Source organism: Perognathus longimembris, chromosome 2, assembly GCF_023159225.1.
Source record: "Perognathus longimembris pacificus isolate PPM17 chromosome 2, ASM2315922v1, whole genome shotgun sequence".
Classification (NCBI taxonomy): Eukaryota; Metazoa; Chordata; class Mammalia; order Rodentia; family Heteromyidae; genus Perognathus; species Perognathus longimembris.
In genome coordinates, this window is record NC_063162.1 from 143,865,740 (window position 1) to 143,888,637 (window position 22,898).

Below are 22,898 nucleotides of genomic sequence, written 5' to 3' on the forward strand. Positions count from 1 at the left end.
GAAGCCAGGTGCTGGTGGCTGGCACCTGAAGTCCTAGCTACCCAGAAGGCCGAGATCTGAGATCTTGGTTTAAAGCCAACTTGGACAAACTGTTACCTCCAATGAACCAGCAAATAAAAGCCAGCAGTAGAAGTGGCTTAAGTGGGAGAGTATCAGCCTTGACGGAAAAGGCTAAGCAAGAGCTCAAGGCCCTGAGTTCAACCCAGCATTAGGCTGCATGTACACACAACAAACCACGTGAGTTACATAGAATAACAAAATGGCTATTCATTCAAAACAACATGTAAAACACCACTTTCAAAATGCCAGTTCTATGGTGTTGCACAGGGGATTTTTTGGGCCCTAGGGGCAGGTTCCAGAAGCCATGCGTGGTGTCACTCGCAGCTTGGAGTCAGGACTTGCGGATTCTGAAACTAGTAGTACCTGTTGGTCCTGCTAGTTCCCCCATGTCTCTATGCAACATTTCTTCCTATTTTTTATTTTTGTGCTGGCAGTGGGGCTTGAACTCGGGGACCTGGGCACTGTGCCTCAGCTTTTCAGCTCAAGTTTAGCACTCTCACCACTTGAGCCACACCCCGCTCCACTTCTGGATTTTTTGGTGCCTCATTTGCTGACTTCAAATCCCACATTCAGATCTGTCTCCTGAGCAGCTAGGATTCTAGGCCTGTGCTACCTACCATGCCTGGCTTCTCCTACAGTTTCTTAGCGGACTTCGGGTGTGTCAAGGAGTCTCTCTTGTCCTGAGGCCAGCCTACCGCAGATGCAGGAACTAGCGGTATTCCTTCAGATCTGCATGTTTCCAAACAGCTCACTTCACACACAGAAAGCCAATGGATTTTTAAGTTGTTTTATTTGGGAAAAGTGCTTCTTACAAAAGGGCAGCTGCAAAATACAGAGACCTCTGCAACAATGACTTCATTTCTCTTTATTCTTAAGGTGAAAGAATGGGTGGGAGCCCAGGACAGAAGCAGAGGATGGACACGGCAGGACCATCTCCCAAGTTACTTTAGGGAACAGCAACAAAAATGCAAAGGTAAAATTTCCCAGCAAGGAATCCTAACAACTTCATCCTGTCCTGGGGATCGCCACACCCTCCCCTTTAGTGGCAAAGAGTGACTTACGACTGCAAGTCAATTACTCCACTGCAGTAAACACCTTAGAAAAACAGTCTACCTGCCAAACTCAGGGGTGGGAGGAGGCAAACAAACACCAAAACCTGACAACAGAACTCCTCAAATGAGGACAAGAGTTCTTCCAAAAGTGCTTGGACCAGGAAAAGGTAGACCACAAACATTTAACTTAAGATGGTGCATCCAAGACCCAGCGTGAACTGCTCTGCTGTAGGGAATAGGCAGGTTGTTTGGCCTCTATGTTGAGTCTTAATTCTCAATGATAGGACAGACAGACAGAGCTAGCACTACAGATATGCTGTGTAGTCCCACCTGCCACACAAGGCGGAAACCACTAGCCCACGTTGGTCCTCTCCGGCTAACACCAAATCTGCGGGGGATGAAGAGCAGTTCCCATCCCCACCCCCCGACTCCGCCATGGGGCTTTTACCCATGGTCCTCCATTTCACCTTTCTTTCATGATTTTCCTTGTGTGCCATTAAAACAGCAGGCCAAAACCACAGGGCAGGCTTTGTGGTGGGGATCTGCCAGGTTGGGGACACAGAGGAAGCACACAGACATGCAGATTTCACTAGAAACCGAGAATCACCTTCAGTGTCCGTATCCAAAGAAGAACGCTACTTGCCAGCTTGGGTCCCTTTGCCCGTCGCCCCACTTCCTGGACCCCAGAGCGCAGTGGTTTTGAACTTTTCTTGACCCAGGGTCTGGAAAAAAAGTCCATCAACACAATCTGCCTCAAAACAGAAGACGCAACAAACCTACACTGTCTGACAGTTATAGTCATGTTACCAAAAAGAAAAAAAACCCCACTAACTTTAAGATTTATTTTTGTAACTTTTTGAAACAGAGAAAACGACACACTCTCGGGGGGAAAGGCCAGGGGGTGGAGGAGCAGGCCCTAGGTAAGTGGTCACTACAGCACCTGGGAGGGCCACACGCACTGCCACACGGCACAGGGCACAGCTAGGGTCTGAGGCCTGGCAGAGCAGTTCGCACAGCATGGAAAGCCGCTATAGGTCCAAGTCATAAAAGTCTTCCAGCTCATCGTGAAACAAGTCCCACTCATCCTCAGAGTCTGTCAGCTCGTCGTCCCCACCTGCAGCCAAAAGCATAAGCAACATCTCGCCCAGCTCAAAGGTGACCACCTCCTCTTCGTCGTTGTCAAAGGGGCTGCTGTTCTCTCTTTCCTCAATGAGCTCCCAGAAGTGGTTCCTTCGTTGGGCCTGTAAAAAACAAGGCCCATGAGGCGGCGGCACTGCTGGGTGGCGGCATCTTCTAGCCAGTGGCTTGGAACACAAACCATCCAGTGCGCTGGGCTGCATGCGCGGGGAGCCAGCCGGGACTGCTCAGGTCAAATCCACCGCCCCCCTGGCCCCCTGCGGTCAGTCGGGCTAGGTCTTCAGCACTTGGATGTCCTGTCCCTCCCCCAACAAGCTCTCCACGGCTCATTTCCCCTACACCGCAATGTGTACAACCAGTGTGCAGATATTCCCCATGGGAGGAAATCAGTGAGAGTTACCCGGTATCTCCTCGAGGCTCCCACTTTCTGTCTCTGTGGCTCTTCTCTCCGGCCATCGGGGTACGCATGCTTGTAGAAACAGTTCCCTCCAAACGGGCAGCTCCCACGTCCTTCATCGAAATACCTGCATGCTTTGTTGCTGGAAAGGAAAAGAGCGTACGCCTTGTTCACAGTGGGCTTCGGGCGTGGAGCTAGCACCTGGGGAATCTCTAGGGGCTGAGGTGGGCTTCACAGCCCCCCCAAAAGTGTGGCCTTCCATCAAAGTTATGTGTGTGCAAAGCGGACTACAAATATTCTCTGTGGATCAGGGAGAGTGAAAATATTCCAGAAAGACAGCAGGCAAGATAATAAAATAGGACAGCTATTAACATGTACTTAGAACAGACACCCCCCCACCCCCCTACCCCCAGGGCTTAACTACCAGCAGTAGACTCATTCCCATACAGTGCCTTGGAATGCAACCCCAAAACTGCATCTTAGGCAGAGACGTATCCATGAGGGGTGACAAAAATAAAGCAGTAGTGGAAAGTGAAAGGGCAGGAGGAAGGCACCACACAGCAGAGCCTTCTGCCAAAGTGCTCCTACCTCATGGCCTCCTTGTACTTCTGAATGAGTTTCTGCTTTTCTTCTTTCTCTTCCACCCAGTACTCACTTGGAATGACAAAGTTGGATGTGATGCGGCATTCGGGGCAGGACCTGGGCAACAAACAGGACAGGCTGCAATTCTCGCTCTTCAAGACACCCCACCCCGTAGGTCGCCTCCAGCTAAAAGGTGGAGCTGACAAGCCCAGGGCACTTCCTGAAATGGCTCCAGGCACACCTGTTCCTTTGCCTCAGGCAAGACAAGCTGCTTTATAAATCCAGCTCAGTGGCTAGCCAACTCATTTAGAAGAAAAAAAAAACTGGTTAAAAAAAAGACGTTTCACACAGACCCCTTTTCTTTTGTTTTAAACAAATTTATTGGGCTGGGAATGTGGCCTAGTGATATAGCACTTGCCTAGCATGCATGAAGCCCTGGGTTCCATTCCTCAGTACCACATAAACAGAAAGGGCCAAAAGTGGCGCTGTGGCATAAGTGGTAGAGTACTAGCCTTGAGCAAAAGCAGCTCAGGGACAGTGCTCAGGCCCTGAGATCAAGCCCCACAATGGGCAATTTTTTCTTATAACTTTGCTCTATGTAGTTTTTGTTCGGTTAGGAGAACAATCCTCAATAAAGGACGGTGGACTGTTGACTAGCTTAATGAATAGAGTAGGAAACGAAATATAAAAACATCAGACGTGTTCATAGAGCCTAAATAAACTAGCTACTTCATTAAACAATCTCCTCAGAAAAAGCACAAAATTCCTTGTTTAAAAAGGTAAGAGGGGCTGGGGATATGGCCTAGTGGCAAGAGTGCTTGCCTCGTATACATGAAGCCCCATGTTCAATTCCCTAGCACCACATATATAGAAAATGGCCAGAAGGGGCACTGTGACTCAAGTGGTAGAGTGCTAGCCTTGAGCAAAAAGAAGCCAGGGACAGTGCTCAGGCCCTTAGGTCAAGCCCCAGGACTGGCAAAAACAAACAAAAACCCAACTATGTAAGACTGACTAACCTAGCAGCTAGATGAAATACAAGGACAGCCCAATTAGACTCCCTCCGCTTTAAGGCCGAATGCATGCATTCACATGCGGTCCATGTGGCTGGAAGTTGGCACCAACAGTATAAATTCTTCCCCCACAGAGAAAGGCCAAGTAAAGGTTGGAGCGGGGTCTCACTTTATGATCTTGCTCTCAAACTGCTTAGCACTCCTCCACTTGCGAATGCACTTGAGACAGTAGGTGTGGTTGCAGTTGGAGAGGATGCCGAAGCGGCGCTCGCTGGGGTTGGCCTTCTCATAGACCACCTCCATGCAGACGCCACACACCATGTCCTTACTGCGCTGCACGGCGAACGAGAGCTCCATGTCCTTCTCGTGGGCCTCGATGCACGACTGCAGGAATGGCGCGAGAGAAGACACACTGTCAGGCACCTGCAATCCCGGGGCTTTGATGCCTGAAAGGGCACTGCTCTCGATTTCACGTCCGAATCTGCTGACGGGGGAAGCTGGGAGCTGGTGGCTCACGCCTGTAAGCCTAGCTACTTAGGAGGGTTGCAATTCAAAGACAGCCTGCACAGGAAAGTCTGTGAGACTCTCTATCTCCAGTCAACAACCAAAAAAGCTCAAGTGGTGCTGTGGCTTAAGTGGTAGAGAAAAAGCTCAGGGACAGCACCCAGGCCATATGTTCAAGCCCCATGACTGACAAAAAAAAGGGAAAAGAATAAGGGCTGGGTACTGGTGGCTCACGCCCATCATTCTAAGCTACTCAGGAGGCTGAGATTTGAGGAAGTATCTGACATACATAACCGTAACCCCTCTGTACACCACTTGTAACAATTAAAAACAAAACAAACAGGTTGGGTAAGAAAAAGCTACAGCCTGAGATTCTGAAAACATGCCTTTTTTTTTTTTGTTTTGGAAACACGGATGCACTATGTAGTAGAGACTAATTTGCAATCCTGTGCCTCAGCCTCCCCGTGCACCACCATACCCAGAAGGCACCGGGACTTCCTGACCCACCATCCCCTAAGCCCAGGGAGGGGGGAAAAAGCCACAAAGAAACCATCCCAAGCGCGCCGGCCCACACTGGGGCTCTGTTCTGAGAGGGAATATGGTCCCCTCAGGAAACAGCACTTACTTTTATGTGCTGTGACCTCTGGGCCGCATCCATGGGGTGCAGGACCTGCAGCCCACACATGTCACACGCGTCGCCGTGGAGGTACACGCAGTTCTCCCCGTAGCGGCACTCGCCCACCGCAGCATAGGGGCACAGCTGCTTCTTGCTCTCCACTGCCGCCGGCTCCTTCTCACACTCCACCTTGGCCCCCAGGCTCTGCATGGGGGCTGCGGTGCAGGGAGGGGCAGCTGCAAACCAACAAGAGCGGCCAGGCCGCCGCTAGTAAGGCACACGGAGATACAAAACAACTACGGGCAGGCGACAACCTAACTGAAAAGAAGGGAAGGAAAAGTCTACCGCAACTGCAACACAGCCCACTGAACTTGGTTGTTCCCATAGTCCTCTTAGCATGTTTTGTGTGGGCTTGAACTCACTTGGGCTTTTTTTAAACTCAAAGCTAGCTCCACTTCTGGCTTTTTGCTGATTAACTGGAGATAAAGTGTTTCGTGGACTTTTCTGTCCAGGCTGCCTTTGAACCTTACTGAATGAATCTTTAGATCTCAGTCTAAGAAGCTAGTCATTTGAAATCCTCCTGTCTCAGCCAGCCTTCCCACTGCTGAGATTACAGGAATGTACTACCATGACAAATGCCTGTACTTTCCATTTAACATTCATTTTTAAAAGTACTAGTAGCCAGGGCCAGTCCAATCAATGGCTTACATCTGTAATCCCAACTACTAGTGGTTCAAAGTGAGGCAGGAAAGTCCATGAGACTCCAATGAACCACCCAAACAAGCCAAAAGTAGAGCGGTGGCTCAAGTGGTGGGGACACAGACAGACACATACATAGAAGCTTCACTTTCTCTAAACATTCTAAATGCAGTACTACTTAAGATCCACTCCATCTGTAAAATCTCTGCTAAACTGGGGCAGAGCAGGAAGGCAGCTGATTAGTCAGCTGCTGCCCAGCCCTTCAAACCTGAGGGTACTTACTCCGGCCACAGTAGGGCTGCCCAGGAATGAACTCCACCGCATTCACCCAGTCCTCGGAACTTGCCCCACCTACAGCGGCGAGGGGTGGGATTCCTGACTCAGCTTTGCCCGTGTCCATTTCAGTGAGCTGTTCAGCTCCGGAAGGGAGACTCGAGGAAGCAGCTAAAGATGGTTCTGGGCTCGGATCTGTAGCAGTCGCTTCTTCCTGTTTCAATGGCTTGCTGTGTTCATATCTGAAAGTCATTAAGCACAGTTACTGTCCAACTATACGTAGTAGCCCCTGCTGTTTGTAGACTATTTCCAAACCTTAATATGTGCAGCTTTACATAGATGCCCAGTCTAATATGGGGGGACATTTTACATCAACACGAAAATGAAGAGTATTTACATAATGTACAGTAAGAATTTCCCCCATATTTACACATCACTGCTTCCAATTTTTGCCCTCTCCATTCTCTTCATCTATAATCATTAAACTTCTTTCTCTATTCAAGAAGCAACTTACTGCTTTTGATAAAGCTCAGCTCTCTCTTCTAGTCTCACTTGCCAAGTGTCATTCTGACACAGTGTAACAATTTTGCACAGTGTAACCCTGAACCGCTGTCAGCTGCAGCATGTCCAGTGGCTACTGCACTGCTAATGAAGCACACGGTATCAAGTGAACCTGTGACTCAACGCTGTGGTCCTAGCTAATCAGCAGACCAAGACCTGAGGTTCTGTTTGAAGCCATCTAGGGAAGACAAACCCTAGAGACTTGTCTCCAATTAACTAGTAAAAAACTGAGCCAAGTGCCAGTGGTTCACACCTACTCAGGAGGCTGAGCTCTAAGGATCACAGTTCAAAGCCAGCCCAGGCAGGAAAGACCATGAGACTCTATCTCCAATTAACCACCAGAAAACTGGAAGTGGTGCTGTGGCTCAAATGGTAGAGCACTAGCCTTGAGCTGAAGAGCTCAGGGACAGCACCCAGGCCCAGAGTTCAAGCTCCAAGACTGGAAAAAAAAAAAAAAAAGAAAAAAAGAGAAAGGGATTGAAGCTGCTCTCTGACCCTGCCAGCCCTGCTTGTGAGGCAGCTCACATCCACTGTTTTAAGTGATGAATTGATGCTGAGGCAACGTATTTGTGAATATACTAGAAACTTCTAAATAAGTTTAATTAGTATTTTTTCTAGTTTTCCAAGAACAGACAGTTGTTGTCTTGCAACTTCCCAACCCAGGACCCAATACCTTCTCCCCCCCTTTTTTTGGGAGCGGTAGGGGGGCAGGGGAGAAGATCAGCTCCACTTCGGGGCTGGCTTTAAACCCTGATCCTCAGATCTCACCCTCCTGAGGAGTTAGGATTACAGGCGTGAGCCCAGCATACAGGATTCTTTAATAGATCCAAAGGAAAGGAATCCACCCAAGAGAAAACTGTCCCTTCCCAAGGGCTACACCAAGACAAGAGACAGTGAAGCACTTGTATTAGCCTATCTGAGTAACTAGGATTACAGGCCTGAGCCATCAGCACCCAGCTTAGTCTACCTTAAATATCACCAAACTTTTAGGCAGATTATTACCTGTTTTCCAAATACCAGTTCATTTGTCCTAAATCTATAAACCCAGCTTAAATCAAAATCATTGAGGAGAACAGGAAGCCACATCTTTTACTATAAAAGGCTTGTCTGCAATTGATGAACACTAAACTCAGCTGCCAGACCTGTTGACTAGCTCCTACCTGAAAAAGACCTTACTAATACTCCTGTGACATGCCTCCCTTCCAAAGGTGGAGCTCAATTTCTGCTCCTTTCAATGTGGGCTGGACTTAGTGACTGGCCAAAGTGTAATGGACATGAGAGCAAATGACTTAAGATTAGGTCATAAAAGGCATTGTGGCTTTCCCTGACTCCTGTCTGGGGTTGCTGGCAATGGGGAAAGCCAGCTGCCGGTCCCGTGGCTAGTCCACTGACAAACATCTAAAGTGTCCTGCCACCAATCACTCAAGCAGCAGCCTTACAAGAAGTCCTTCACCTGCCAACCCTTCTGATGACCAGCACCCTGACTGAAATCTCAACTGGCATCTCCTGCATCTGTGAACCACCCACCTAACGCACTCACATCCCAGACCTCTAGCAACTGGTAAGATAATAAATGCTCAAGTATGTGTGTGTGTGTGTAGCGGGGCCATGCACTCTCACTGGTATTTTTACTTATTCAATGCTGGTGCTCCTCCATTTGAGCCATAGCTCCACTACTGGCCTTTTGGTAGCTAATTGGAGACAAAAGTCTCAAATGCGCAAGGAGTTTGGCCTAGTGGTAGAGTGCTTGCCTTAGCATGCACAAAGCCCTGGGTTCAATTTTTCAGTACTACACACACAAGGAAATGCCAGAAGTGGCACTGTGGCCTAAGTGGTAGAGTGCTAGCTAACCTTGCACATAAAGAGCTCAAGGACAGTGCTCAGGCCCTGAGTTCTTCAAGCCCCAAGGCTGGCAAAAAAAGGGTAATACGTATACCTAGACACTTTCTAAATGGGGAAAAGAGAAGGAAAGCTTTCCCCAAGTCCTAAACAGAACCCTCTACTGCTGAATTGTGACCTAGCAGGACTATGGCACCACCTGGATAATTATGGACAAAGTACCCTGCTTGAAAATTCATCCCCCTGGCTCTAGCATTCGGAGGCAGAATGCTGCAAGCAACCCCAGAAGCATCCTTCCATTATAACTGCCTCTAACCTTTTAGGTTTCAGGAAATGTTAAGACAAAGCAACAATCTCAGAAGAAATCGACAAAGAAACACAAGAGGAAATGCTCATCATCACTGTCCATAAAGGAAATACAAATCAAAACAACTCTGAGATTCCATCTCACCCCAGTTACAGTGGCCAACATTGTGAATTCAACAACAAATGTTGGCAGAGATGTGTGGGAATGTAAACTAGTACAATTACTGTGGACAGCAGTCTGGAGGTTCCTCAAAACACTAAACATAGCTGAGTGCCAGTGGCTCATGCTGGTAACCCTAGTTACTACTACTCAGGAGGCTGAGATCTGAAGAGCAAAGTTCAAAGCCAGCCTGGGAAGGAAAAGTCAGACTCTTATCTCTGACTCTTCTTAATTTTTTTTAATTTAATATATTATATTGTTGTAGGGGTGCTGTGCAGAGGTGTTATAATTACGTGTAACCTCTTCCCCTCACTCTGTTTTTCTTCCTGTCCCCACCCACAAGTTGCATAGTTCATTTTCCAGTGTCTAGTGGTAGCACTGCTGTAATTGTTCACTTTGTCCCACCTTTTCTGTGCTCCCCCTTACCCTCTCAAAGACAAATTAACAGATGAGACAAAAAGAACAAAAACAGTAACAACAAAAAATCTGTTTCCATTTCTTGGAGCATATTTCATAAAACATTATTTTAGTTTTTTTGTTTTGTTTTTTGTTGCCAGTCCTGGGGCTTGAACTCAGGGCCTGAGCACTGTCCCTGGCTTCTTTTTGCTCAAGGCTAGCACTCTACCACTTGAGCCACAGCGCCACTTCTGGCCGTTTTCTACATATGTGGTGCTGGGGAATCGAACCCAGGGCTTCATGACTACGAGTCAAGCCCTCTTGCCACTAGCCCACATCCCCAGCCTGCTCATAAAACATTATTTTATATGATCATATACAGATAGATTTGAGCCGCTTTGTAGTCCGCTCCTCTGAATATCTTCCTTTAGTCTCACTGTGTGACTATCTAGTCTAGTATAATTTAGCATGTCCCAGTATATACTTTTTTTTAACCATACAGCGTGTTTACTTGTAGATTTATAGGCGCATTGTAGTTATTACAAATGAGGGAAACTATGCAAGCTGTATTTCTTTGGTCTGGCTTTCTTTCTAACCGGGTATTTATCCAACAGAACACAAACAGCACCACACTAAAACAGCCAGCACAACCATGATTACTGCAACAGGCTTTTCCATAGTCAAGATACGGAATCAATCCATGAGACTCTTACTTCTAATTAATGGGTCACCAAAAACCAGAAGTGGAAGCTGTGGCTCAAGTGGTAGCCTTGAGCCCAAAAAACCCCAGAACACCCCAAATAAAACCTCAGTTACAAGCCCAACTTCAAGCCGCCAGGACCAATTAAGAATGTTAGTTCTCGGGGCTGGGGATATAGCCTAGTGGCAAGAGTGCCTGCCTCGGTATACCCGAGGCCCTAGGTTCGATTCCCCAGCACCACATATACAGAAAACGGCCAGAAGCGGCGCTGTGGCTCAAGTGGCAGAGTGCTAGCCTTGAGCGGGAAGAAGCCAGGGACAGTGCTTAGGCCCTGAGTCCAAGGCCCAGGACTGGCCAAAAAAAAAAAAAAAAGAATGTTAGTTCTCTTTCTTCCTCCTTCCCCTGCTGTAGCACTGAGGATTGAACCCAGGATCGTCTGTGCACTAGATAAGTGCTCTACCACTGAGCTGTGACTCGTGGCATTTAATCTTGTTTGTGTGTTTGCCAGTACAGGGGCTTGAACTCATCAGGGCCCTCTGTTCTTGCTCAGCTATCTTGCCCATAGCTGGTGCTCTACCATTTGAGCCACATCTCCAGTGCTGGTTATTTGGGGGTTAGGAGTCTTGCCTGCTTGGGCTGGCTCCAAACTGTCAGATCTCAGCCTAAGTAGCTAAGATGCTTCCAGCAACTACTTTTTTGTTTAAACCACTACAAGTTACCCAAGCTGGCCGGAAATGTCATTCCCCCTGCCTTTTAATTTATCCCAAGTAGCAAGCACTCTAGGCAGATGCCACCACATCTGACCTGCCTGGTGGAAGGAGTACTTTCGAAAACATTAGAATAATGGTATTATGTATAAAACTATTAAGAATTAGGCAGTTTTACACATTTCTTTTTCCAACACACCCCTGAACAAAAACGAATTCCTAAGCAAGTTCTTACCTGCAGCGGTCTCCGTAAATACAGTACCCACGTTGAAAATACTTGCACACTACACCATATGGACTGTCAGAGAGGTCGTGCGAGTAGCGACAGTTATCTCCTTCCTTACAAACCCCGTGCATAAAATACCTGGAAAAGGGACCACAAAGCTGATGAAAAGCTAGTCCTAAAGAACTCGTGCCAAGACATTCTTCCAGTGCAAGAAGCAAGAAAATACAGAGGGAACCTGAACAGCATGGCCAAAGTCACCTATTTGGGTAGCATAGATTGAGGTAATCATTGTTTACTTGTTTATATGTGTTGCTGAATGCAGAACTTTGCACATTATTTGCAGGCACTCTACCACTGTACTATATCCCCAGCAACTACCTTAAAGACTTTAAACATTTATATGGTCACTACAGGTCATGCTTGACCACCGTCTTCATTTTACAGTTGTAGTGAGGTAGTTTCCTATTTTCCACTGACTTTAGCCACAATGGCAGCTCTATCTACAGGCCAAATCAAAGATAAGAGAAACCAGACTGCAAAGGGTCAGACTACCGTTTTATGTGTCTCTGAGTTCAAGAAGCCACTTTAATTCTTTAAACAAATTAAGCTGCAAATGTAGAAGCAAGAAGCCAGGGGCCTGCTACCTGAAAGGCCCACAGTTGGGACTTTCCTAAGCCAAGAAACAACTCGATTTCTGAGGGCCAGACCAGCAGCAGCACCTGTTCTCACCTGGGTATCTACTCAAAATGCAAACTGTACGAAGGGAAAAAAAAGCATGAAAGAGGACCCACAAGAGAAAACCACAGTTGCTTCTCAGCGGACAATAGTGATACAGAATTCTGCAGGATGGGAGAGAAACATGACAATAGAAGAGAACCAAGAAACAATAGAGAAGCTGAGTGGCCCTGGTGGCTCATGCCTGTAACCCTAGCTACTCAGGAGGCTGAGAACTCAGGATCACAGTTCGAGGCCTGAGCAAGAAAGCCTGTGAAACTCTTATATCCAATTAACCAGCAAAAAACTAGAAGTGGAGTTTTGTCTCAAATGGGAGAGCACTAACCTTTGGTGGAAATAAAACCAACAAGTAACTTGAGAGGGCCAGAGTTCAAGCCCCGGTTCCAGAAGAAAAAAAAAGGAGCATCCAAGAACCTTCCAAGTAAGAAATGTGATTTGAATCCCTGGACAGTCTAAGTCAGATAGTAGAGGTGAGACCCAGAACTGGTATTTCTCTAAACTGGAAACCCTGTACCCATCTTCCCATCACAAGCTTTGGTCAGGGTTCATTTTTCTGCCTTTTCTTCCTTCATGGGTCCTTCCCCTGAGCAAGAACTGATGGTTTCACCTTGGCAGAAACCAGAATTCCCTAATATGCTTCTACTCGTGGCTGTGGTTGTGGCCTGGGGGTGACTGTGGTTGGCCTGTAGAGGTCACAGTTATTGAGATAATTACAGCAGTCAGTACCTATCTTCAAAGTGCCTATGGAGCTCTCTGCTTCCTACTTGCATGCAGTGAGCAGCTAGCTTTCTTCCTCTATCAGGTTTTCACCTCGCCACAGACCTAAAAGCAATGAAGCCAGCCTAATAATATGTGCTGAATCCTCTGAAGCTAAGCAAGACAAAATAAAACTTTGCTCCTTTATTAAAATAAAAAAATTTCTAGGGCTGGGAATGTGGCTTAGTGGTAGAGTGCTTGCCTAGCATGTATGAAGCCCTGGGTTCCATTCCTCAGTACCACATAAACAGATAATGCTAGAACTGGTGCTGTGGCTCAAGTGGTAGAGTGCTAGCCTTGAGCAATAAGGCTCAGGGGCAGTGCCCATGCCCTGAGTTCAAGGCCCAGGACTGGCAAAAAAACAAAAAGAAACTAAAATATTCATAGCACATGGCACGGAGACTGGGCACGTAGCTCTGTGGTGTAGCACCATTTACCTGGTGCTTGTTAAGTCATGGGCTCCATTCCTAGAACTGTGCCATCACCACCAAAACTATCCCTAGTTGGTTAACAACAGGTTCTTGTGCTGTACACATTGGATTCTTTACAGATCAGTCCTCAGTAAAACCTGCTACCTTCACCTTCCACAAATCCAACAAGGAGGCCATCCCAGTGAGGTTTGATTTTCGGGGAGGCTGGTCCTGTGACTTAAACTCAGGGCCTGGGCACTGCCCCTAAACCCTTTGACTCAAGGCTAGTGCTCAATCACTTGAGTCACAGCTCCGCTTTCAGTTTTTTCTGCAACTAATTAGAGATAAGAGCCTCACAAACTTTCCTGTCGGGGCTGGCTTTGAACCATGATCATTAGATCTCAGCCTCTGGAGCAGCTAGGATTGGAGGTGTGAGTCATTTGGGTGCCCAGCCTTTTCTTGGTTGAGACCAAGATTCAAACTTGGTATCGGACACTGGCTTTCACCCACCGGCTGGCATTTTACAACCTGTGCCACAGAGTCAACCATTCAGCGTGTGTGTGAGTACTGAGGCCTGAAATCAGGGCCTCATGCTCTCCTTGGCTTTTGGTCTACCACTTAGAACTTTTGCTGGTTAAAGAGTGCACAGACCTTCCTGCCAGGCTAGCTCATAACTGCAATGCTCACACCTCAGTCTTCTGAGTAGCTAGGACCCCAGGCACCACCAGTGGTGGGCTATGTTGATGCCCTTGGTAAGTACACCTATCCCAACCACCCTTGGCTGCTGCCAATTTTCCTTTTCCACAGCCAGTTGCTTTACAGTGCCCACCCTAATAATAGCAAGCTCATGGCTAGCTAGACCCTCTTCCTACACCACTACCACTACCATTATGGGTAGCAGACAGAGGGCAGATGTGTCAACAGACAAACCAGCAGGCAAGGATAATAAGGAAGCACACTGGCCAAGAGCTGAAGTTACCCAGTGGCCAGGGCTCTGCATATCATGTGTGCAGGAACCACTCAACAACACCAGGCTAGGGACGAAACATGGTCTGCTGTCTCCTTGCAAGCAAAAAAGGAGATGAAGCCATCCAAAGAGGGTCAAACTCCCAAAGATGAAACAAGTAGCCACCTGTGCTCATCCGTGTTCAGCAAAACCACCCCTGTCTGCGGGACAGTGGTGTAGGCAAGCAGCAAGGATGTCACATGACCACATGATGGTGAGGGTCAGAGGTGTGAGCTGTGCTTCCACAGAGCCTGGATATCTATCTATCTAGCAGAGAAGACCCCAAGCAGTCTAGAAATCCCACAGACAAGCTAGGAGCAGAGGCAGTGGCTCATGGACGGAGCACTTCCATGCCTAGCTTGTTCTTGAAGCCCTGGGCTCTATTCCCAACACCCACACACATGCATACACACAGAGAAAAAAGTAATTGCAACAACCGAAATGTTAAACTGTACCTCAGCCTTAGAAAAAATAAGCCAGGCTGTAGTGGTTCATGCCTGTAGATTGCAGTAGAGGAAATGAACCAAGAGAGCAGGGGGATCCAGAGTTCAAGACTGGCCTGTCTGGCCAAGACATGGCAAGCCCATCTCCAAACAAAACTGAGACACAGAAGTAGATGGCTGTAGTTTTTGTTGTTGTTCTTTGGCCAGTCCTGGAGCTTGAACTCAGGGCCTGGGCACTGTCCCTATGCTTCTTTTACTCAAGACTTAGTACTCTACCACTTGAGCCATAGCACAACTCCCACCCTTTTCTGTGTATGTGGTACTGAGGAATGAGTGGAACCCAGGACTTCATGCATGGTAGGCAAGCACTCTACAACTAAGCCACATTCCCAGCCCTTGCTGAGGTATTTAAGCAGATACTTTTATTGCCCAATACTGCACAACCAAGAGAAAGAATAAAGTCCTAATTACAAAGGGCCAAACACCAAGACTTATTTCCACCACCCTATGGCAAGTAAGGATGGTCTGGTTTTTTAGTTTCATTTGTGGGCTTGAACTCAGGGCCTGAGCACTGACCCTGGCTTCTTTTTGCTCAAGGCTAGCACTCTACCACTTGAGCCACAGTGCCACTTCTGACCGTTTTCTATATATGTGGTGCTGGGGAAATGGAACCCAGGGCTTCACGCATGCTAGGCAAGCACTCTTGCCACTAGGCCATATTCCCAGCCCCCTCACTGGCTTTCTTGCTCACTGCTCATGGCTTGTACTAAAACCAATCTACCATTTTGTTAGTTGGAGATGGAGTCTCACTTTTCTGCTCAGACTGACTTTGAACCACAGTCCTGTAGGTGTCAGTGTGCAGTGTTCAGTTTTTGGTTTCTTTTACATGCCTGTGTAAGAGATACTGTGTGGGATACCCAGCATTAGCCTCCCAATGACATGTCAGTCTATCTAAGGTTATGACAGGACAGTGCAATTTACAACGGATAATACAGGCAATCCATTTCCAAGAAACTACTCTCAAAAAAATATTTGAAAAGGGGCTGAGAATATGGCCTAGTGGTGGAGTACTTGCCTCACATACCTGAAACCCTGGGTTCAATTACTCAGCACCACATATATAGAAAAAGCCAGAAATGGCGCTGTGGCTCAAGTGGTAAAATGCTAGCCTTGAGCAAAGAGAAGCAGGGACAGTGCTCAGGCCCTGAGTTCAAGGCCCAGGACTGGCAACAAAAAAAAATCTTTGAAAAGCCCCATGGTGGGCTGGGGATATATATGGCCTAGTGGCAAGAGTGCTTGCCTCATATAGATGAAGCCCTAGGTTCAATTCCCCAGCATCACATATACAGAAAATGGCCAGAAGTGACGCTGTGGCTCAAGTGGCAGAATGCTAGCCTTGAGGAAGCTAGGGACAGTGCTCAGGCCCTGAGTCCAAACTCCAGGACTGGCAAGAAATAAAATATTAAAAAAAAAAAAAAAACACCCATGGAGCCAGGTCCCAGTGGCTCAGGTCTATATAATCCTAGCTACTCCTGAGGATCACGGTTCCAAGCCAGCCCAGGCAAGAAAGCCTGTAAGACTCTTATATCTCCAATTAGTCACAGAAAAAGCAGGAAGTAGCTCAAGTAGAACGCTAACCTTGAGCAAAGTGGGCTTAAGGACAGCACCCAGGCACAGAGTTCAAGGCCCAGGACAACAGGGGGGAAAAAAAAAAAAAAGCAAGCCAGCCCCATGGAGCCAGGTGCCAGTGCCACTCAGAAGGCTGAGATCTGAGTAGTCTGTGGGATTCTTTTTTTTTTTTTTTTTTTTGCCAGTCTTGGGGGCTTGGACTCAGGGCCTGAGCCCTGTCCCTGGCTTCTTTTTACTCAAGGCTAGCACTCTACCACTTGAGCCACAGCGCCACTTCTGGCCGTTTTCCATATATGTGGTGCTGAGGAATCGAACCTAAGGCTTCATGTATACGAGGCAAGCACTCCTGCCACTAAGCCACATTCCCAGCACAAGTCTGTGGGATTGTCTCCAATAAACCACTCCAAAAAAGCTGGAAGGGGCGCTGTGGCTCAAGTGGTAGAGTGCTATCCTTGAGCACAAAGAGGCCCAGGGACAGTGCTCAGGCCCTGAGTTCAAGCCTCAGGACTGAAAAAAAAAATTTTTTTAAAGCCCCATCCACTTAACTGTTCAGGCTGAGTGAGCTTGCCTTCAGTCAAAGGAAGGCCCACGAGGTTTCTAAAGTCCCTTCTAAAATTCTTCAGAAATAAAGATAGATAATAGCAAGCAGGGTACTGATGATTCATGCCTGTGGGAACCCTAGCAATTCAGGAGGTTGAGATTTGAGGATAGAGGTTCGAAGCCAACCTAGGCAAGAAAAGCCTGTGAGACTTTTCTCCAACTAACCATTAAAAAGCCAGAAATGGATTTGTGGCTCAAGCGGTAGAATGCTAGCCTTGAGCAAAGAAACAACTCAGAGCCCAGTACAGTGGGTCACGCCTGTAATCCTAGCTACTCAGGAGGCTGATATCTGAGGATCAAGGTTCAAAGTCAGCCCAGGAGGGAAAGTCTTTCATACTCTTATCTACACTAAACTACCAAAAAGCTGGAAGTGGTGATGTGATAGAGCAGTAGCCAAGTAGAGCAAAAGAAGCCAGGCCCTCAGTTCAAGCCCAGAACACACACATACACATACACACACACACACTTGGTTAAAAGGATTTCTAGTAGGAAGCCTTTAACATCACAAGTATATTAACCACAGAGCTTGGCTTGCTTTTTACTCTAAAAAAAAAAATCAAGTAAAATGCTTAGAATCCTTATTTCAACTGCCAGAAGATAAATCTACCTCTGGGGAAGCCCTGTAACAAACACAGTATCTGAATTGGAAATCCCCACGTGTGACGGCACATGTCTACAGAATCCCAAATACTCAGAAGATGGAGAGCAGTAGATGTAGAGGTGGAGGCTCAAGTGGTAAGAGTGCTTGCCTAGCCAGAATGAGGTCCTGGCTCCATCTCCAGTGCTGAAAAAAAAAAAAAAAAAACCACACACACATACCTAAATTCAAGCTTAGACTCTGTGTGCTACCACTTTGAATATAAACTGTTTTAAGCCCATACACTCCAGGCAACAAAAGAGATGTAGAGTTGTGATTGCAGGTGGCAACAGCCTGTAGGGGGCAGCAGAGCATACTTTGTTTTTTGTTTTTAGCAAAGGTATTCTTAAAAGCTTTCCTCAAGCCGCAAAAATAAAATGAGAATTTGGTAAAGCACTAAGAAAATAGCAACCAACAAGAAAATACAGGTAATTCTTTTTAACAATGAGACTCAAAGAATTTCCAACTTTAAAGAGAATTATAACCTTGGTGTAGAAGGCAGAGCTGTTCATGTTACAAGGAAACAAGCACTACCTCAAACTCTGAGTGCATTCACTGTCACAACTAGTGCTTGGCTCCGGCTTTGCAGGCACCCAGGCTTAGTCACAGACTGAATAAATAAGGTATCCCCGCAAAAGACGGACATGGTATTTATTACACCTGTTATGGGAAGCTCTATGTCCTTGCTAACTTACTAGTGTTTTATTAAATGAGGGCAAAAGAAATCTTACAGGTTTGTACTATGCCATTTTAGGTATCCACAGCACTATATATAAATGCCAATTTGCACGATCCACTAAGTATCTGCTCTGGTATGGAGTGCTCGCATCAGAAAGCCAAGGTCTACATTAGATTTTAGTTATTCCTACATGCAAAGGAGATCTAGGCAGGTGTGGTTGAATATACCTAGAACCCCAAGGCTAGGGAAGCTGGGACTGGAGATGAGGGAAGATCCTGGGACAGTCTGTGCTCTTAAGACCCAGTTTTAAAGAAAAGCGGGGGGGGGGGGGGGAGCTGGGAACGTGACTTAGTGGTAGAGTGCTGGCCTAGCATGCAGGAGCCCCAGGTTCGATTCCTCAGCACCACATAAACAAAAAAACTCAGGGGACAGTGCTCAGGCACCAAGTTCTCATGTTGGTACCTGGTGAAATGGAGTGGCTGGGTCTAGCCCGCACCATTTTTGGCCACGTGGTGAATAGGGAATGGGTTTTTTTTACCTGGTTCTACCATGTCTCCAAGGTGGCGGAAGGTAAAGTCCGGCCAGCCCTGCCCGAATTCCTAGAGGGGGGTGGGGGGAGACCCTGCCCCTCCCCCCACCAGCTCTCCATTGAAGCAGATCTTGCTTATTATCACTTTTTCTGCTCTGTTTTCTAAGTGTTAGGTGGATTAGAGAGGCTGCAGGTCTTGGAGACGAGTCTATGTGCAGACGCCAGCTTCCTAATAAACACTTAAGCCCAAGACATACCAAAACAAATCCTTTAGTGTCGGGGCCAGTGGCTCACAGCCTATAACCTGAGCTACTCAGGAGGCAGCCATCCTGCGATAGTCATCCTGTACCAGGGCTGGAATCTACAACAGCCTAAAACACCCTAGTGGCTGGAGCTACAGGCATGCACTACCAGCCGCTCTAGTTTTGCTTTGTTCTCCTTTTGAATTTGGTTGCTAAGACAACTACTAAAGGGTTGCGGATAAAGGTAAAGCTCTGGCCTAGCACTTACAGGGCCCTAGGGTGGCAAATGGGGAAAAAAGGTTCTGGTTTACATTAACTGTACACTAAGCTATATAAAGGCATTTAGCCAGATTCTGGTGGCTCATCCCTGTATTGTTATATAGCAAATTATCCAAGAAGCCACATTTTGAAAGATAGAGTATTAGCCGTCTGAAGGCAGCCAGTTGCTACAAAGGCCTGCAGCCCCAAATACACTTAACACTACCAGGAAACAGGCCAGAGAGGGGGGGAAAAAGAACAAAAACAATACCAACAAACCAATTCAGCTCCAATGGAGAGATGACTTGGGACGTCACAGTGACTGGAGATGAACCAGGAGACACGACTGACGACGTGAACTTGGAGACACGTGGCAAGGTGGAATGGCGCCTGAGCTGGTCTGACCCTAAATAGGGTCAGGCCAGGGGGCAGGGTCACAGGAAGCTCCCAGTCCCAGGCACTTGACTGACAGGTTCAGTAACCTATCAGCCAAGTGCCCACCCCTGTCTCTAGGATTCAGGAACACCCATCACCTGGGGGCGAGACTTCCCTTCCTCTAGGAACTCAGACTCACCCGTATCAAAAGGCAAGATGCCAGATAGCACAACACACTATGTGGCCACTGATGGCGCTCGCCAGATCTGACCTCCATACTACAGTATATCCTATCTATCCTGGAGGCTGAGATCTAAAGATCTAAGTTCAAAGCGGCCTGGGCAGGAAAGTCCATGAGACTACTATCTCCGCTTAACTACCAAAGGGCCAGTAGTAGGAATTGTGGCGCCAGTGGTATGGAGCTAGCCTTGAGCAAAAAAGCTCAGGCACAGCACCTATGGCCTGAATTTCACCCCCCCCCCCCCGAAACTGAAGGGAAAAACAAATTCACTTCAAATGGTCAAGTGCTCACCTAATAATAAAGTACCTAAATTCAATATCCAGCCCCAAACTCACCACATTAGCCAGTTATGGCAAAGCATGCCAGTAATTCCAGTACTTGAAAAGCTAATGCAGGATGAGAGGACAAGTTCAAGGTCAGCCTAGGATACAAAACAAGACCCAAGTGCTGTGTGCCAGTGTCTCACAACCCTAATCCTAGCTACTGAAGAGGCTGAGGTCTGAGGATTGTGGTTGGGGACCAGACCAAGCAGGAAAGTCCATGAGACTCTTAGCCATAAGTGAGCTGTAGCAAAGCCACCAGCATTGAGAGAAAAAGCTAAAGGACAACGCCGTTAGTTCAAGCCCCAGTACTGGCCAAACCAACCATCACGTTGCAAAAAGGATTTTTCTTTCTTTCTTCTTCTTTTTTTTTTTTTGGTAAAGCCAGGCACAGAAGGCCAACCCAATGATCTTAGAACACAGAAAGCCAAAGCAGAAGCTAGGCTAACTTACACTAGAGTGACATCCTGTAATCCCCTCCCCCTGGATTTTTTTTTTTTTTTTAAGAAACAACCTTCTCAAATTCAGGAGGAACAAGTTCAATGTACGAACTGACGACGTAGACTGGGGCTGTAATGAATTTACGTAAGAAATTCACTAGCACTAGCACACACACACAAAACCAACTGCGACATTATAGCACCCGGACCAAATAATTGTTTCCACGAATAGGAACTCGGGGAGACAAGATTCTCATTCCTTGACATGCTGCCCTTGGTTCCATTCTCCACACACCGTACAGCGGACAAAAATACCCGGCATCTCTTAATCGGGCGGGGTATTCGCCTTCAGTGTACCAGGCTCGAGACCCCAAGACCGGCCGTGAATAAAGCTGTCTGTCACCTGGAAAGCTCCATGGGCGACAAACACCGACGTAAAATGCCCTGACCTCGGTATAGGAGGGATACATTTTGCATCCGTGCGGAGCCATCAATTGGAGTAAACCCAGCATTTTCATTCCGTCTCCGCCCCCCCCCCCAAGCCAGTGGAGTGTTTTACGATCGTGACCGATCACTGCTTGAAATTACCTAATACGACGAGCCCACAATTAGGCGAGCACACCCCCTCCCCAAGGCGTACCCCGGGGCCCGGGGCCCCGCACAACCGCCAGCCACCCGGCATCCACGTTCTCGTCCTCGCCCACCCAAACCCCAACCAAACCTGTGTCCTCCGTTCCCCACCCCACCCAACCCCCCCCCCCGCTGCCTAGAGGCAGGAGACGCGTGAATGTCCACGCAGGAACCCCGCGTCTCCAAACGAAAAAAGATGGCAGCCCCGAAGAACCAAAGGCGGCGGAGGCCACCCCGGGGGACACCCCCCACCCACCCCCGATCGCTGCTCGGTTCAGACAAAGCTCGGACCCGCCCGCCGCCGCTGCCGCGAACGTACAAAAGAAAAGGCGACCGAGCTGCGGGGGGGGGGGGGGGAGGATGTGTGCGCGGGTGCGGGGCGCCGCGGGGAGAAGACGTCACCAACGGATGGAGGAGCCGGAGCAGGGGGTCCCCGGGGCGTCCTCGGCGGCCCGAGCCGCGCCCCCCCCATCCCCGCCCCGACTGCGGCGGGGGCGGGGGGGGGTACCGCCTCCGTCTCCCCGGAGATGCGGGGCGCAGGTCGGGGGCGGCGAGGCCGCCGGGGCCCCCACCCCCGCAGCGCGCTGGCGGCGGCGCGCGGGCGGGTGGCGGCGGCGGCCAGGCAGGAGGGTGGGGTGGGGGGGAGTGGACGCGGCGATCGCGGTGGGGTGGGATGGAGGGGAAGTGGGGGGAGGTGGGGTCCCGCACGGCTGAGGATGGGACGGCGGGGTCGCGCCGGCCGCCTCCTTCCGGACCCCGCCCGGCCCGCAGCCCCCTCCCTCCGCCCCGGTCACGCAACGTCCCACCTACCTGCAGGTGACCTGTTTCGTCCAGCCGCCGCCGCCGCCGCCGCCCCCGCCTCCCCCCGCCCCCGGGGACGGGGCGGCGACCGTGGGGGTCGGGATGAGGGGCGCCGCCGCCGCCGCCGCCGCTCCGGCTCCTGATGTTGCGGCTGTTGTTCCGGGAGCCGCAGCCTCCGCCATTACTGTTTATCCCACACGGCAATGGCCCCGGAACTTCCGGGATCACATAGTTCCGGTCCGGCTGCGGTCGGGCGCGGGGGTGTGGGGGGAGTGGGGGGGGGAAGCGGCGAGGCCGAGGGAGGGGGCGGGGGTTGTTGCGGGGAGGGCGCGGGGCCGGGGGGGGCGTGGGGGGGTGCGGGGGAGGCCGAGGTCCCCCCGCTCGCTCCGCGCCGACCCCGCCGTCGCGTCTCCCGGCGCTCGGGGCCACTCGGGTCGCGGTTCCCGGCGCGCGCGCCCGGGCCCCGCCCCCGGCGTCGCTGATTGGCGGAGCGGGCGGGCAAGGGGGCGTGGCCGAGCGGGCTCGGCGCAGGTGTGCCCCGCCCGAGGCTCCCCAATTGCACAACCAGAGCGTTCTCAAGGAGGGGCTTGGGTGGCGTACCTGTTCCTTCTCCACGGAGCGTGAAGGATTGCACCTGCTTGATAGGATTTGTCAGAATCCAGAGCGAGATGTCACACCCTAAGGTCGGGAAGGTTCTGGATAGGATTTGGGGCCAGGCGAGTGAGCCTGGTAACAACTTCTATGAGACACTGCCCCAACCACGGCCTGTCAGAAAGACCACTGCAAGCCATCCACCCACGAGCACTAACTTTGCGGTCTGTTCAGCGCAGAACTGGTGTCACCCCTGCTATTTATTGATCTTGTTACAAAATAATTTGCTCTGGGACTCGGAATGTGACTTACTCGGCGGTAGAGTGCTTGCCTAGCATGCACGAAACCCTG

At 49.2% G+C, this 22,898-nt stretch overlaps 2 protein-coding genes across 4 annotated transcripts in view; one reads left to right on the forward strand and one right to left on the reverse strand.

The window, feature by feature from the left end:
- The window catches only part of Rab19 (RAB19, member RAS oncogene family), a 23,318-nt gene extending 17,693 nt beyond the window's left edge, over window positions 1-5,625 (forward strand). For both annotated transcript variants that reach the window (XM_048340337.1, XM_048340336.1), the window contains exon 5: window positions 5,612-5,625. The gene's annotated coding sequence lies outside the window, so the exon portion shown is untranslated. The remainder of the gene's footprint in view (window positions 1-5,611) is intronic.
- On the reverse strand, window positions 834-22,255 carry Mkrn1 (makorin ring finger protein 1). Of its 2 annotated transcripts, XM_048340333.1 has the most exons (8): window positions 21,966-22,250; window positions 11,235-11,363; window positions 6,340-6,572; window positions 5,368-5,594; window positions 4,408-4,622; window positions 3,235-3,345; window positions 2,650-2,788; window positions 834-2,353 (listed from the first exon to the last, which is right to left on the reverse strand). In XM_048340333.1, exons 1-8 carry the CDS (start codon window positions 22,136-22,138, stop codon window positions 2,141-2,143), a joined length of 1,440 nt encoding a protein of 479 aa, XP_048196290.1. In that variant the 5' UTR covers window positions 22,139-22,250; the 3' UTR covers window positions 834-2,140. The 2 variants fall into 2 exon arrangements, with proteins under 2 accessions (XP_048196290.1, XP_048196292.1); XM_048340335.1 differs by lacking the exon at window positions 11,235-11,363 and having other exon boundaries at window positions 21,966-22,255.
- Between the last annotated feature and the right edge of the window lie 643 nt (window positions 22,256-22,898).

What these genes read in the sequence shown, in the direction of transcription:
- Mkrn1 (XM_048340333.1), bottom strand. Translation starts at nt 22,138, where the DNA reads ATGGCGGAGGCTGCGGCTCCCGGAACAACAGCCGCAACATCAGGAGCC. An exon ending in AGAGGTCACAGCACATAAAA is followed by an intron (nt 4,623 to 5,367) that starts GTAAGTGCTGTT and finishes CCATTCCTGCAG; the next exon opens with TCGTGCATCGAGGCCCACGA. An exon ending in AAGTACAAGGAGGCCATGAG is followed by an intron (nt 2,789 to 3,234) that starts GTAGGAGCACTT and finishes TTTCCTTTCCAG; the next exon opens with CAACAAAGCATGCAGGTATT.